This window comes from Rana temporaria, chromosome 1 (genome assembly GCF_905171775.1).
Source record: "Rana temporaria chromosome 1, aRanTem1.1, whole genome shotgun sequence".
In the NCBI taxonomy this organism is placed as follows: domain Eukaryota; kingdom Metazoa; phylum Chordata; class Amphibia; order Anura; family Ranidae; genus Rana; species Rana temporaria.
Window position 1 is genome coordinate 397,327,099 of NC_053489.1, and position 16,632 is coordinate 397,343,730.

The window sequence follows — 16,632 nt, forward strand, 5'->3', positions numbered from 1 at the left end:
ACTCCCAAGATTTCTTGGGATAAAAAAACATCTGTTAAGGGTTGATATATGTCTTGCGTTGTTTCAATGCCTCCAAAGCTCACAGAATCATCCCCCTCCCTCTTCTTTTGTGTGTTCTGTGGCATAGGAAGACTGGTGTCTGCATAAAGGGGGACTTGAGAGGAAAGGAAGTCCTCCTCTTCCTCCCACTGCTCTGCAAGACAACCTCTGGATATGACGCTAAGCACGTCGTGCACTCAACTTCTTTGGTTGACCATGGTGAGGCCTGTCCTGAGTGGAACCTGTCCTGTTAAACCACTCTATGGTCTTGCCCACCTTGATGCAGCTCAGTTTCAGGGTCTTGGCAATCTTCTTATAGATAAGGCCATCTTTATGTAGAGCAACAATTCTTTTTTTCAGAGCCTCAGAGAGTTCTTTGCCATGAGGTGCCCTGTTGAACTTCCAGCGATTAGTATTAGAGAGTGAGAGCGATAATACCAAATTTAACACACCTGCTCCCCATTCACACCTGAGACCTTGTAGCACCAATGAGTCACATGACACCAGGGAGGAAAAATGGCTAATTGGGCTCAATTTGGACATTTTCACTTAGGGTGTACTCACTTTTCTTGCCAGCGGTTTAGACATCAATGGCTGTGTGTTGAGTTATTTTGAGGGGACGGAAAATTTACACTGATATATAAGCTGTATACTCACTATTTTACATTTTAGCAAAGTGTAATTTCTTCAGTTGTTGTCACATAAAAAGAAATAATAAAATATTTATAAAAATGGGAGGGGTGTACTCACTTTTGTGAGATGCTGTAGACTACATTAAATGTGCAGTACTGTACAGATATATATATATACTGCATTAAACTTGCAGTAATGCATTGATATATTCTGCGTTAAAAGTACAGTAGTGCACTAAAATATACTGCGTTAAACGTGCAGTAACGCACTGATATATACTTTGTTAAACGTGCAGTAATGCACTGATATATACTGCAGGAATTCTGCCCTGACAAACTAAACTGACACTAATGTAAAAAATTAATGGTCACACTACACTCCAAAAAAACTGACAGTAAAGAAAGAATTAATGGTCACATTATACTCACAGTAAACTATCACTAGATTCACAATAAACTGATATTCTACACTGAAAATAGAATCACAATAGCACACTATAGCAAGATCCCTGTTCTATCTCTCTCAACGCCAATATCACACTGCAAATGGCTGCTATAGGGAGAATATTTTTATAGTGTGGGGCGGGACTAGGAGCAATAAATCATGATTAGATATAGAGTCATCATTATTTTCTCCAATCATGGCTCTGGCAGTGCTCCGTGCCCTGATTGGACAAAGCTTTCTTTGCTTCAGTCAATCTTTCAATGCACTGTGGCACAGTGCATTGTGGTCATTCCACGAGCCAAACAAATGGTCAAATGCCCCCGATAATTCTGGTGTTCGTCCATAATTCGCATTCAGGCTCTTACAACAGAAAGAGAGTGAGTGCCCTGAGCATCAGTCAACTTATATGTAAGAAGAATTTTTTTTGTACAAAATAATATTCTTAGTTTATAAATGTGTAAACATTTAAAATAATTCAGTGGTGACAACATTACAATTTTTGATTTTCCTCAAGTTCTCTCTCAGGTACAGTGGTTGCCAGGACAAATGAGGAGAACAGCAACGGAGACAAAAAAAAAATGACAGCATGGGACTGATTTCCTAAAAAGAGCTAATAATGTTCTCTAAAAAAAATAGTGAAGATTCAGTTCAATTATCCTACCACGTGGATGGCAAATTCCTGTTAATTATTTTCACCTGCATATAATTGGATAATTCAAGTATTTTCTAGAGTGAACATTCTCAAAATCAACCTTATAGTCTTAGGCCCCATACACACCATAGAATCTATCCGCAGATAAATCCCATCAAATGGGTTTCTGCGGATAGATCCTATGGTGTGTACACTCCGTCGGATATCTATCCGCAGATAAATCTCCCCTGGAATGGATTTCCAGCAGATAAATATTTGTCGACATGCACAGAATATCTATCTGCTGGAATCCATTCCAACGGATGGATCCGCTCGTCTGTACAGACTTACCGGATCCATCCGTCCAAAGGGATTCCCCGCACGCGCCGTAATGAATAGACGCATGCGTGGAATTCCTTATATGACAGTGTCGCGCCCGTCGCCGCGTCATAATAGCGGCGACGGCGCGACACGTCATCGGCAGAGGATTTCAGCGCGGATTTCAATGCGATGGTGTGTACACGCCATCGCATTGAAATCCTCTGAAATCTTAGAGAGGATTTATCCGCGGATACGGTCCGCTGAACCGTATCTGCGGATAAATTCTATCGTGTGTATGGGGCCTAACTTTTCTTCGACATTATCAAAACTAAAACAAAATGTTCTGCCTTTACATAAGCTTTAAACATCATCTGTGTACTGTGGATCTGTATCCAAATGTTAAAAGTCTTGTTGGAATGCATAAAAGAAGAGTAACAAACATATTGAAATACTATTCTTTTTTGGAAGAAATGCTGCTCCAGACTGTCTCCACAGTTGGTCTTAAGACCAAGCGGTACTTTTGGTACTATTCTTTTTTGCAGCTTGAGATCTTACCACCGATATTCTGTTGAAAGAAGGATTGGAATTCGACTTGGCTAATCCTCCCTTTCAGCAGAGGTGACAGCCAAATGCCTTGGCTTTTTCATGTGCATTGTACTGAAAGAAAACTAGAGCAGCATTTTCTTGAGCAAAGGTAAGTATATCAGTACTTCTGTTTCTTCTTTTTATTAATCCATTACAGCAAAAATAGTAACATAGGTCAACTTTAAACCTCTTCAGTCTAGCTAGTTTGAAAGCTGTCGCCTCTTAGCATATATTGGCTGACATTTCTTTCTGTAATTAGGTACCCTAAATGAACTACTAAAATATTTTTTAATAATTAAAAAAAATCCACGAAACAGTGACTCATGGGTTATATACAAGCACCGTTTATCATCAGTCTCTCTCATTTATTTGGCAGCTGCTAAATGTTACAGAATGTTATATTATCCAATACAATGCCTGTATACACACAATTATGCAGAACTAAATGATATAGCATCTTTTCGGGGAAATAAATGCTTGCTTACAGTTTGGCATCCCTGACAAGCTATTTACACAATAGATCAAGAGTTTTCGGTTACTGATTTACACTGGAGTAAGCATAACTCTGAGTTTTAATAGTACAACATTCCTTGTGACAACTGTTACCTGCAAAACAATCTTTTCCAAACTCAAATTATTCTCTTTACTTCATCTTCTTCCTAATCAAATGTATTTAGTACCACTGTAAATATTTTGCCATTTGCTAAAATAAAAAAGATTGATAAAACAGGAAAGGAAGTCAATAATTTTCACACGCAGTCTAAACTGGTCACCATTTTAGCTCTTTCTGTGTCCACAGTAAAAACAAAAAAACAGACAGCCTCTTAGAATCCCACCAAGCAAGTCTTGACTCCATTGCAGTTAACCTTATCTCACCTCTCTTTATTACTACACTTATATCTCTATTAACCTTTTTTATCTGCAGTGTATCTTGCCCATTTTCTTTCAAGCATGCTTTATTTAAATAATGGTTAAAAAAACACTGTTTTTCTTCTCCTTTCCTCTAAATGCCTTAAAAAACACAAACATATGGAAATGTCAAGCTTTCTTCCCTCAAACTCACTTGTGGACCCTGTCCAAGCTGGCTTCCACTCTCATTATTTCACAAAAACAGTCCTGACTAATGTATGTAATGACTTATTTACCACTACATTTTAAGGTCACCACTCTGTAAAAATATTACTAAATCTGTCTGCAACCTTCGATATGGTTGATATACACTCTGTTGCTGCAAGTAATTGTTGACCAATCCTGCGGAAGGGTGTTTTGCACTATATTGCCATTGCCAATTGGATTAATGAAATTAATACAGCCTCACTATTTTCTAAGCTAAGTGATCATTCCTTACCCCTTTAGTAAATCAACCCTATAGTGTTCCCAAGAATTATACATTTAGTTACATAAAAATGTACAGTCTCTAAATTTCTATCGGAATGAATGTCTCTAGTCTTTGCTGCTGCAAAATAAAAGCCTATAATTCATCAATACTGCACGGGTGCCTAGTTTTTTAAAGCCATCTCTCTTGAATTACATATACCGAGAATTCATTGGCAAACCCTCTTAATCCCACATTTTCACCAAATGGAAAGCTGCCTTTAGATTTGCTTCACTTGATGTTTTTGTAGGACACAAACTTTTCTAAAGTCTCCTTTACCGATTGCATTTACCCTTTCTTCTTTTGGATTGCAAGTGTTATTTAGCAGGGTTCTCTTTCCCATTGTTTCATGTAGTTATGTATGTTTAATGCCAAAGCCTCTCAGAGGAATTTCAGCATCAATATATCGCCCTAATCTGCCACCCAACCCACCACAGCCATTGCCATTCCAAGTGAGGCATTCCCCATAATGCAACTTTTTTTCCTCCAGCATATAAAAGTTCAACATAACAGACTGTAATGTTGAAGGACATTTAAAAAAAAAAGAGATAAGTGGGTATTATGAAAGAAAGTTTTTATAACCCCTTCCCGCCGTACGCATATATGTGGCCTCGGGATTAGGGGGTTATACCGTAATGATGTCCGCAGCTGCAGGCATCATCCTGGTATGGTTTTTTAGAGCGGGCGGTCGGCTTTCTAGGAAAAACAACTGATGTGGCTAAAATCTGCTCCATTGTTATCCCGGAGGAGCGGGAGGGGATCGGATCCTCGATCCGCCACTTCTGGCGGCTATAGACAGACTGGCATGAAGCTGGAAATGGCTTAATTCCAGTCTTCTCTCTGTAAACACGGAAGTGACGTGACAATGTCACTTCCGGTTTACTTGGCTGCCAATGGCGCCGGTTTTAAAAAATATATAGTATTCAGAATCAATGTTTTTATTTTAAGTTCTTTTAGACCCCGATCCCTCCATAAAAATTACCTGTCACCACCTATTACTGTCAAGGGATGGGATTTACATTCCTGTGACAGCAAAAAAAGTGATAAAAAAAAAAAACAATGTAAAAAAAAAGAAAAGAAATAAGTAAAAAATATATTTTTAAAGTTCTCCCGTCCCCATGAGCTTGCGCAGCAAAGAAAACACATGCGGGAGTCATGCCTGCATATGTAAACAGTGTTCAAATCGAGAGCAATAATTCTAGCACTAGACCTCCTCTGTAACTCTAACTGGTAACTGTTATTTTTTTTTACAGTGTCGTCTATGGAGATTTTTAGGTAACGTAGTTTGTCTCCATTCCACGAGTGTGCGCAATTTTAAAGCGTCACATGTTTGGTATCTATTTACTCGGCGTAACATCATCTTTCACATTATACAAAAAAATTGGGCTAACTTTAGTGTTTCGTTTTTTTTTAATTCATGAAAGTGTCTTTTTCCCCAAAATGTTTTGTTTAAAAGACCGCTGCACAAATACCGTGTGACATAAAATATTGCAACAATCGCCATTTTATTCTCTAGATTCTCTGCTAAAAATATATATATTTTCTAGCAAAAAAATATGTATTTTAACTTGTAAACACCAAATCTCAGAAATAGGCTTATGCATGAAAGGGATAAACTGACTATATTCTGGCTGTCAGAACTTCATATAAAAGGCACCTTATATTTATAATATTATCCATATGGACTTAATGTGCAACAATGTGCAAAGCATTGTAACCCATGGCAACCTTTCAAAATCCCTTCATGGATCTGACTCCAGCAACCTAAATGTATTTAGCTGATATGAGCTGCTGAACCCTGCACTTCTCTATTGCACGTTACATAGCTTTGTTGAATATGACACTCACACTGGTTACTTTTAATGGTAAGAATAAAGATGGCAGTGGGGGCCCTTTGTGTTTACAGAACTGTATTCTGACGCATTTCCTACATTAGAAATTCAGACCCTGAAATGTAACTAAATTTCAACTTCCAACATGTACTTGCAAATATAAATTATGGTCTCAAACTGCCTTCATAAGATTAAATATCTTGAATATTTGTCCTGCTCATTATAAAATGTATTTTTCAGATTTCAAAGCAAAGTTTGAATTATTGTTGTTTTTACAATTACAAACATGCACTATTTCAATAGGTCATGAGATTTTTAGAAGTATAATAGCCTATGCAAATACACATCAAGGCTGGTCCAATGTAAAAGACATGAAATAATTGGTACAAGAATAACAAGCGGTCTGCACCTTCATGACAGAATGTGAAAGGTGTCCTTATTTCAACATCCTCAATCATATATGTATTTATTTATTATATTTTATATATACATTAATGGGCAGTACTAAGCCACATTTGCTGTTAAAACAACATATTTATAAGGCTCAGTATACCACTGACCTATTCAATGCATTCCTCAGTGTTGATTCTTCATATCAACAGGATAATAGAATGTCCTTGCCGGAAAAAAAATGTATTTCATTTTTTATATCTGCCAATTTTCAAAAATAAAAAATATCAAGTGTACAAATTATCTCTTTCATAAATGTGGACAATTGAGCCAAATTAGAACAAAATTATCCACAGGGTATTAAAGCACATAGTGTGAGTGAACAAAAGAACATAGCATCTTCTGTACATAATATGAGCTAGTCTAGACTGTGCTGTTCTAAGCAATCATAGAAGATAACATACCCAAATGTTAAATAAAAATAGGTTAACATTAGGGTTGAGCGAACCCGAACTGTAAAGTTCGGGTTCGGTACGGACTTTGGGTTTTTCCCGAACCCGGACCCGAACCCGAATAATTGAAAAAAGTTCGGGTCCGGGATCGGAGTTCGGAAAAAAAAAATGTGCGGAGGTCCCCGCAAATTCAATAACCAGACCCTTTAGGTCTGGTATGGATATTCAGGGGAACCCCGCCGTCAATTTAAAACAAAAATGATGTGCGGTTCCCCCTAAATATCCATAACCAGACCCTTCAGGTCTGGTATGGATATTCAGGGGAACCCCGCCGTCAATTTAAAACAAAAATGACGTGCGGTTCCCCCTAAATATCCATAACCAGACCCATTATCCGAGCACGTTGACCTGGCCGGCCGCAGAAAAGAGGGGGGGACAGAGTGCGCCCCCCCCCTCTCCTGAACCGCACCAGGCCACATGCCCTCAACATGGGGAGGATGTCCCCATGTTGATGGGGACAAGGGTCTCATCCCCACAACCCTTGCCCGGTGGTTGTGGGGGTATGCGGGCGGGAGGTTTATCAGAATCTGGAAGACCCCTTTAACAAAGGGGACCCCCAGATCCTGACCCCCCCCCCCTGTGTGAAATGGTAATGGGGTACACTGTACCTCTACCATTTCACGAAGCGAAGGAAGTGTAAAGTCTTGTAAAAAAACACACTGACACCAAAGAATAAAGTCCTTTATTAAAAAAAAAAAACATCCAGCGGTGAGAAATCCACTCGTTCCCGGCTTCCTGCGTTGTCCTGATCCTGCGACGGCTGCGGGTGATCTCCCGCGATGAGAAGATCCTGCGTCGGGTGATCTCCGCTCCAGCGCTGAGAATATCCATCCATCCGGCGCAGCAGCATCCCGGACCTCCTCTCACCGCTGGGCACAGCCCAGCGAATGAGTGGCTGAAGCTGTGACATTTCTTATATAGAGGAGGCAGAGCCACACGTCACGTGACCCTGCCCCCTCTGACGTACCCTCTGCTACATCACTGGGTAAGCCCAAGAAGAGGAAAGACCTTTCCTCTTCTCGGGCTTACCCAGTAACGTAGCAGAGGGTACGTCAGAGGGGGCGGGGTCACGTGACGGGTGGCTTTGCCTCCTCTATATAAGAAATGTTTGAATAGCTATTAAAGGTAACCATGCTCACCTGTGATCTGTTTGCGTGTAATTAATGTGTGTGTATGAAAGGTCAATGAGTTTCTGGACTCCTGACAGACCCTTGAATCTTTTATCCAGTGCTGCACGGACGTTTCTGGATTCTGAGTCATGCGGAAAGCAAAAGAATTGTCAAAAGATCTGTGGGAAAAGGTAGTTGAAATATATAAAACAGGAAAGGAATATAAAATGATATCTAAGGGATTGAGAATGCCAATCAGCAGTGTTCAAACTCTAATCAAGAAGTGGAAAATTAGGGGTTCTAATGAAACCAAACCACGGTCAGGTAGACCAACTAAAATTTCAGACACAGCTGCCAGGAAAATTGTTTGTGATGCAAAGAAAAATCCACAAATAACTTCAGGTGAAATACAGGACTCTCTGAAAACATATGGTGTGGCTGTTTCAAGATGCACAATAAAGAGGCACTTGCAGAAAGATGGACTGCATGGTCGAGTCGCCAGAACAAAGCCATTACTATACAAATGCCACAAAGTGTCCCACTTACAATATGTCAAACAGCACAGAGACAAGCCTCAAACCTTCTGGCACAAAGTCATTTGGAGTGATGAGACCAAAATTTTGCTTTTCGGCCACAACCATAAATGCTACATTTAGAGAGGAGTCAACAAGGCCTTTGATGAAAGGTACACCATTCCTACTGTGAAATACGGAGGTGGGGATGTGTGAGTTACAAATAGGGATGAGCCGAACACCTCCCCGTTCGGTTCGCACCAGAACCTGCGAACAGACCAAAAGTTTGTGTGAACTTTAGAACCCAGTTAAAGTCTATGTGACTCAAACGTTTGAAATCTAAAGTGCTAATTTTAGAGGCTAATATGCAAGTTATTGTCCTAAAAAGTGTTTGGGGACCTGGGTCCTGCTCCAGGGGACGTGTATCAATGCAAAAAAAGTTTTAAAAACTGAAGTTTTTTCGGGAGCAGTGATTTTAATAATGCTAAAAGTGAAACAAAAGTGAAATATTCCTTTAAATTTTGTACCTGGGGTGTGTATAGTATGCCTGTGAAGTAGTGCTTGTTTCCCATACTTAGATCTGTCCCTGCACAAAGTGTCATTTCTGAAGGAAAATAAGTCATTTAAAATCACTCGCGGCTATAATTAATTGTCGGCTCCCGGCAATCCAGAGAAAAGTCATTCATAAAAAAAAGTGTGGGGGTCCCCCCAAATTCAATTACCAGGTCCTTCAGGTCTGGTATAAATATTAAGGGGAACTCCGCGTCAAATTTAAAAAAAAATTACGTGGGGGTTCCCCCCAAATATCAATTCCAGACCCTTCAGGTGCGGATTTCAAGGGGAAATCCACCCCATATTTAAAAAACAATGGCGTGGAGAATAATTATTAATTTTTTTCTATTTTGTTTAGGATTTTTTGTCCAAATTTTTTTTTATGGGTGGAACTCCACTTAAAGTCACCTTAAATAATAAATGTACACATAATTTCTCTCTAGCCCCATCCTCACTCTTCACAGATCCATAATTACCTCAGAATCACCAGCACATTCATTTTTGCTATAGGACCCTGTGATTTTCTAGTTATGACCCAGTTATCGTATGACATGAGTTTTTGGTCAGTAGTTCAATAAGTAGTCAGACCGATCTATAAACTCTGCTGTGTAGCCAGAGTGCCGGATAGCTGGGTTAGAATCCCAGCACAAATATGAAGTGGTATCTCTACTGGAAGAGAGACAGTGAGCAAGCTGACTCTTGCTTTAAAATATTTACCTGGATCCTCATCACAGTGGACTAGCATTTCCATAATAAAGGGCCTAAAATTTTCAAAAAAGAAAAAACTGCATTTGTTAATTTAGTCACCCCAAACTGTAGTGATATTTTGGGATGATTGCCATATTACAATAAATGAAGTACATTACTTTTATTAGTATAGGTTTAAAAAAATACAATCCCTCCACACTGACATTAATAGACACATGGGGATTATTTACTAAAACTGGAGAGTGCAAAACCTGGTGCAGCTCTAGATACAAACCAATCAGGTTCCAGGTTTTATTGCCAAAGCTTAATTGAAGAAGCTGAAATTAGATGCTAATTGTCTACCATGCACAGCTGCACTGGATTATGAGTGCACCAGTTTTAGTAAATCTCCCCATAGGTTGGATCATTTTAGCTCGGGGGGCGGGTGTATGTATGTCTACTGTGCTCTCCTTGTAAATCCTTCTACTTTTTTTTGTAAGCATTACATGGCTTGTCTCCAATTGGCAATTAATGTACAAACATCTGATTTATTTTGAATTAATGTATTGTAATATCCGATTTCAACATCTCTAGCAAAGCAGAGCAAAGTCTGTGATTGTTTATAAATTAGCTTTATAACGAACCTGACCTATGTTTACATTGAATCAGGTTTAGGTCAAATGTATTTAACTTTATATTCTTAATTACCTAGACATTGACTGTGTATTTGAAACAAGTATAGGCTAATATGAAACTCACATCTTTGAGTAATCAGCTTCCATTTATTCCTCTGCAAAAAACATATGGGAAAAGTATTAATTAAGAGAAGTTCAAAAGAGCATATCATTTCATTTGAAAATGAAGCAGCTTTGATTCATTACTCTCTTCTGCTTTGACATTGGAGTGAATAATGATGATGGTGTTTATGATTTTGTTAACTGATACAGTTCAATTGTGCACATATACTGAACTCTACTATGAGGACATGGAGCAGTGTGAAATCATCTTTTGCTGCGTATAGCCTTTTTATCCATATGGATCAAACTAGGTACCGTGCAAGAATACTGTAATGTCAGAATGATATGATGAGGGATTAAAGCTTATTTTGTAAAAACCCCAGGATACAAGAAAATCTTTCATCACGTGTGTATACGTAATATTTTCTTTTCAAGGAATGTGTCAGTGTGTCAGTTGTGCTTTATTTTATTTTATCAAAATTGACTTACTTAAAACAACATTGTTTCCTAGGTGGATGTTCCAGAAAATCTTTGCTTTTCAGTGCTAGACAGTTTACCATACATTTTAGTGGGCCTGTTAATGGATAGCTGTCAGGATTTAATTTATTACTTTACACAGCCAGTTTAGCTGACTTTTTTGTATGAGAATCTTTTTTTTATTTCATAGTTTAAGCATGAAATGAAGTGCTTGTTAATCTACTACAAGCTTTCTCTGCATGTAATGTGTTCTTATTTACAGTAAAAACAAATGGATCCACTCTTTCACCTTTTACTTGAAATTCAATACAATTTTGCTTTCAAAATAAGCAAATCTATGTTCAGATAAAAACAAATTCATGGAAAGTTGTTTGCACAGTACACACTATCAAAAACTATACAGTATGGGTGGCAGTATGTGTAGCTGCTGACTTTTAATTTTGAAAGGTGCGGGCGGAACTCCTCTTTAACAGTCAGCTAGTAATTGAATTCATTAAATAGCATGTGGCTAGACCATGACTTAGTTAAATAATGTATTTTTTTATTTTTTTTGTCTATTGACTTTTAGACTTCTATGTAATATTTACCAAGCATTTTTTTCCCCTGGTAAATACCGCATAATCCTATAGCGAACATAGTGAAATTTTTCATATCATGTGCGATATTTGGGTTACATATGTCATATGGGCCAAATATCGCATGGGATATCGTTTAGTGTGAATTAATCCCTCAAAAAGAGCAATTTAGATAAGTTTAATGTTAGACGTCACATACATTTAAATTGTCTGAAGAATAATTACTAAATGTAATAATTGTCAGCTTAATGTGAAAATGTTTACTATAAGAATTCAGTAAAAAAAAAAAAAAAAACTTAAATAAAAAAATAATGGTGAAATTTAAATTAGAAAGGTTTTTAATTAATTATTAAAACATAATTATAAAAAATGTAAGTATTGTTAAAACTGTGCTTACATATTCACAAGATGCAAACATAGTCACTCAGGACAAACTTATATTTTTTCAGAATTCTCTTTTGATAATTCTTCATTTGATCTACAATTTGATGTACAATATACATATATACACAGTATATACTGTAGATCCCTTGTGCAGAAACAGGTCTTCAAAATTGTTTGATTTTTTTCTGCTTTACAAAGTTGAGATCTATAATGTGTTGCAGTATTTGGCAACACAGGTTAGTATAGGAGTAATATATAGGGACTACCTCCTTAATGATAGAAAGGTACAATTAACTTGTAAGTCAGGTTGTAGTATCCTTTCAATCACAACATGGTAAATGTTCTTTTATTGTCAGTTGAAATGTAATGCCGCGTACACACAACCATTTTTCATGATGAGAAAAATGCAATTTTTTAAATTGGTTGTTAAAAACGGTTGTGTGTAGGCTCCAGAGCATTTTTTTCGATGAGAAAAATGGTCATTAAAATTTTAGAACATGCTCTATTTTTTCTCGTTGTTTTTCACGTCGTCGTTTTTCTCGTCGTGAAAAATGGTCGTGTACACGCTTTAACTACAGGGGAAAAAAACGAAGCAAGAAGCAAGTTATGAGATGGGAAATTAGCATAATCAGCCCAAAGGGTTGCGACATTTGAATGGAACTTCCCCTTTATAGTGCCATTGTACTTGTTGTATGTCAGCAATTTTTAACATAATCATGTGTATGCAAGGCAGGCTTGAGAGGAATCACATTGAGAAAAACATTGTTTTTTCCATGACATGAAAAATGGTCGTGTGTATGCCGCTTAAGCTTTTTAATTGCCAGGCTCTCTGCTTGGTCCCGGATGCTGATAATGCTGATATTACTAACCAAACAATTGCAAGTGACCACAAAACCCATTTGTCTCCCACTTTTATCTGGACACCTAGATGTATTTTCAGGTGTAAAAAAGTGGATGACATTGTGGGGAACACAGTCGAGAAGATTTTTCCTGATTTTGACATTTAAACCCTTCTTTAATCCTAAAAAATCTCCTAGTCGGAATAATTCATATACAGGTGGATATGTTAGAATCAAGCCCATCAATGCCATAGCAAATTTACTTTTTTTTTTTTCATCCCCCTGTTAGTCAATAACCCCACATTATAGAGTCCCATATGAAAGAAAGCTTTTTTGATTTTCTATAATATTTCTAACATGGCTTTTTTATTTTATGGCACAGTACCTCCTGAAAAACCAACCAATATTACCTGCTGGTCGAAGAATATGAAAGACCTGACCTGCAAGTGGGTTCCAGGTAGTGAAGGAGAAACCTACCTACACACCAACTATACCCTGAAATACAAGCTCAGGTACTGTGCAAGTGGGAAAATGTAAGAAACATGTTTTTTCAAGTCTTAGTGTACAAAGTCAATTGCTATATCTTCAGCTCAAGTTGCTAATAGATCATTTAAGGTTTAATCCTAAGGGCAGTACACCCGCTGTTGAAATGCATTCTCCAGAATTCACTGAAAAAAAATGTATGGAACAGTGCAATCTTTTTGTACTGAAGAGCTAAAAGAAACACCATGGAAAAATGCCAGAAATATCTGTTTATTGAATGGTAAACAGATCCAGCATGCCAGGGGTGCATATAAGCAGTTATATACACAGGCTCTTAGGCCTCGTACAGACAGGCAAACATGTACGATGAAAACGGTCCGCCGGACCGTTTTCAGCGTACATGCCCGCCCGGAGATTTCTGTATGATGTCTGTACACACCATCATACAGAAATCCGCACGTACACGATACGCGGCGACGAGGCCGCGCCGTCGCCGCGACGATGACGCGGCGACGTGCGCGGCCCTGGCAGTTCAATGCTTCCACGCATGCGTCAAAGTCATTCGACGCATGCGAGGGATGGCGGCCGCTCGGACATGTACGGTAAGTCTGTACAGACGACCAAACATGTCGCAAACGCTCGAAAACGGTCTGGCGGGCAAATGTACGCTCAAATCCTGTCCGCTCGGCTGTACAGACGACCGAACATGTCTGCTGAAACTGGTCCGCGGACCAGTTTCAGCAAACATGTTCGGTCGTCTGTACGGCGCCTTAGACTAATTTTCTAATGCTTTATTTTATTTATTTTTTTACTTTACATTGCACTTTTGATCTAATGTTATGATAGTGGGATTGTGTTTGAACACATTTTCAGAGATAATAACATTTTCTTTACATGTTGGAGTCCTTGATTTGTGCTAAAGTATAATAATTTTGGGGGATTAGCACACCTGGCAAGTCTGTACTATTTACCATTTTTTACCAAGAGAAAAAGTGAAACAATATCTCCCAGAACAGCAATAGTGGAGAAATCTGCCAATGGGAACAGTTCTGGTGACCATGGTTTCAACCAGGGATTCCCTCACTTTTAAGGGATTTTCTCTCATTTCCTGTTTTGGCTATGGGAAACTGGAATTGATGGGAAAGCCCTGGGACACAGATGTAAAAAAACTGACAGAGACTTTGTAGGTTATTTACGAAAGACAAATCCACTTTGCACTACAAGTGCACTTGAAAGTGCAGTCGCTGTAGATGTGAGGGGGACATGCTAGGAAAATAAAAAACATTTTAGCTTGCACATGATTGGATGATAAAATCAGCAAAGCGTCCCCTCATTTCAGAGCTTCCCCTCAGATCTACAGTGACTGCACTTCCAAGTACACTTTCAGTGCACTTACAAGTGCACTTGTAGTGCAAAGTGGATTTGCCTTTCGTAAATAACCCCCTATAAGTCTCCCTTACTTTACCCAAAGAAAACTTAGTGATGGTAAATTTAACTTAAAAGCAAAAAAATATGTCTATAACTTACCTGCTCTGTGAAATAGAATTGCACAGAGCGGACATAAACCTCCTCTTTTTGGAGTCCCCCGCCAGTGCTCCTTGCCCCTCCACTCTGTCTACTGCCCCCTGGGAAGCAGTTTTCCTTGGGGGCACTCGTGCGTGCTTGCACCTGAGCCCCGCTGCTGCATTTATTGACATAGACAGCGGGACTCGGCCCTGGCCCCCACTCCCTCATCACTGGCTTTGATTGACCACACTGGGGGCCAATGGCTCTAGGTGCCACAGTAAAGCCAGCGAGACCCAGAAGTGAGGGCAGGGAAGAACTGCAGATGTGCACACCACTGGGTCAAATGAGGGCCCAGGTAAGTAAAAGGGGGTGAGAGGGGGTGCTGACACCTAAACAATGTAAAATGCAAGGAATGCATTAAGGTAAAAAAAAAGGAATGCATTAAGGTAAAAAAAAATTAGGCTTTACAAAAACTTTATGTTATGCTTATAGTTCTACTTAAGCAATCAAAGCTATGATTATTTAACAAGACCCAATCAGATAAGGAACAACTTTTTTTATTTTCCCAAGATCGGTAAACCTGGTGTAAATGTAATAAGGCAAAAGCTTTACCAAACATCTCAAAAGATAAATATATATTTTACTCCATCACCTCATAATGGAGAATACTCCCGCCCTCCTTTACCCGCATGCCACAATGACACTATTGGCAGACTTGGCATTATCAGGTTGTGCAGAAATCTTGAAAATCAGGTCTGGCCATTTTTAAGGCTAATAGGCTAGGGATTGTCAAAAGGAGGGCATGGTTAGCTGGGCACTGCCATGGAGGGCACATCCTGATGCAAAGATACATTTAAAAAAAATATGGTTTAGCAAGGAGACGGTCCTCTTTTGATTTATAAATATCATTTTTTTTTCATTTCTCATAATGGAAACATGAATAAGAACGTGGTACGAAAATAAAATAAAGTAGTATGTATAAGAGCAGCCAATATGAACAGAATAGAAGACCAATCTCTATTGTTTTTCAGGTGAAATATAATATAAAATATCAAACAGAATGAGAAAGTAAATCCCTTACTCGAGAATATAGTCATATAGCTAAATAAATTCAGGCCTGCTCAACATTTTCAGTTACAAAGCAGAAAATAAAAGGTGCTAAAAAAGGTGCTAAGCTAGAGACAAGAATGAGAGTAATACAGTGGGAGAAGAAAAACACTGGTCTCTCCATCCTCCAAGCCAGGCATCTAGCACAAACAGTCCACTGAAGTGAGTTGATCATAAGGATCTTTCTAGGGTAGGTCTTCCTTAAGGTGCCATAGTTTCTAAACCTTATTATGGTGTGAAAGAGTGCCATTTATATATGCCGTAAGATTCTCCATCAATTTAAGATTGTTCATGCATGTAATGCTAATAGAGTCAGAGATTCAACTTTTTTTCAGTCAAAGGCCACCAGATACCACTTTCAGTGAGTATTTGAGAAGTGAAGTGAAGTGAAAGATTTTTGGCTGTCTTAGAAAGAGCTGGTGGAGGAAGGGTTAAAGGCAATATTAAAATAAAAATACAATTAAAGAGTGTGGATTATTTTAAGTAGACTTTGATAAGCGGACACTGACAGAATATGTGTTAAATAGAACCCCTCTTTCTCTTGCATTTTCGACAATTTTCACTTATCAGAGTTTGGTACCAGTGGTACAGTATTTTATAAAGCTTGTAAAAAACGCAGCTTTTGACAATTCCTTTATTAAATAAAACAAAAACAATGACCTCATCAATATGGGTACAAGGTGCTTTGAGGGACACCCCCCATGTTGAGGGCATGTGGCCTGGTATGGTTCTGAAGGGGGCTGCTCGCTTTACCCCCCCCCCCTTTTCTGGCTTGCTGGGCTGCATTCTCGTATAAGGGTCTGGTATGGATTTTGGGGGAACAGAGGTTTAAATCCTCAGATTGAACTATCCAATAAAAAATTAGTCACTGCTATTAGTCTCTGAAATGAATCATCCACTGA

General features: G+C 38.6%; 1 protein-coding gene across 4 annotated transcripts in view; it reads left to right on the forward strand.

Moving 5' to 3' along the window:
• Positions 1-16,632, forward strand: part of CRLF1 (cytokine receptor like factor 1) — a 186,353-nt gene that overhangs the window by 92,101 nt on the left and 77,620 nt on the right. For all 4 annotated transcript variants that reach the window (XM_040322886.1, XM_040322895.1, XM_040322911.1 and 1 more), the window contains exon 3: positions 13,017-13,146. In XM_040322886.1, coding sequence (XP_040178820.1) covers positions 13,017-13,146 — 130 coding nt within the window. The remainder of the gene's footprint in view (positions 1-13,016; positions 13,147-16,632) is intronic.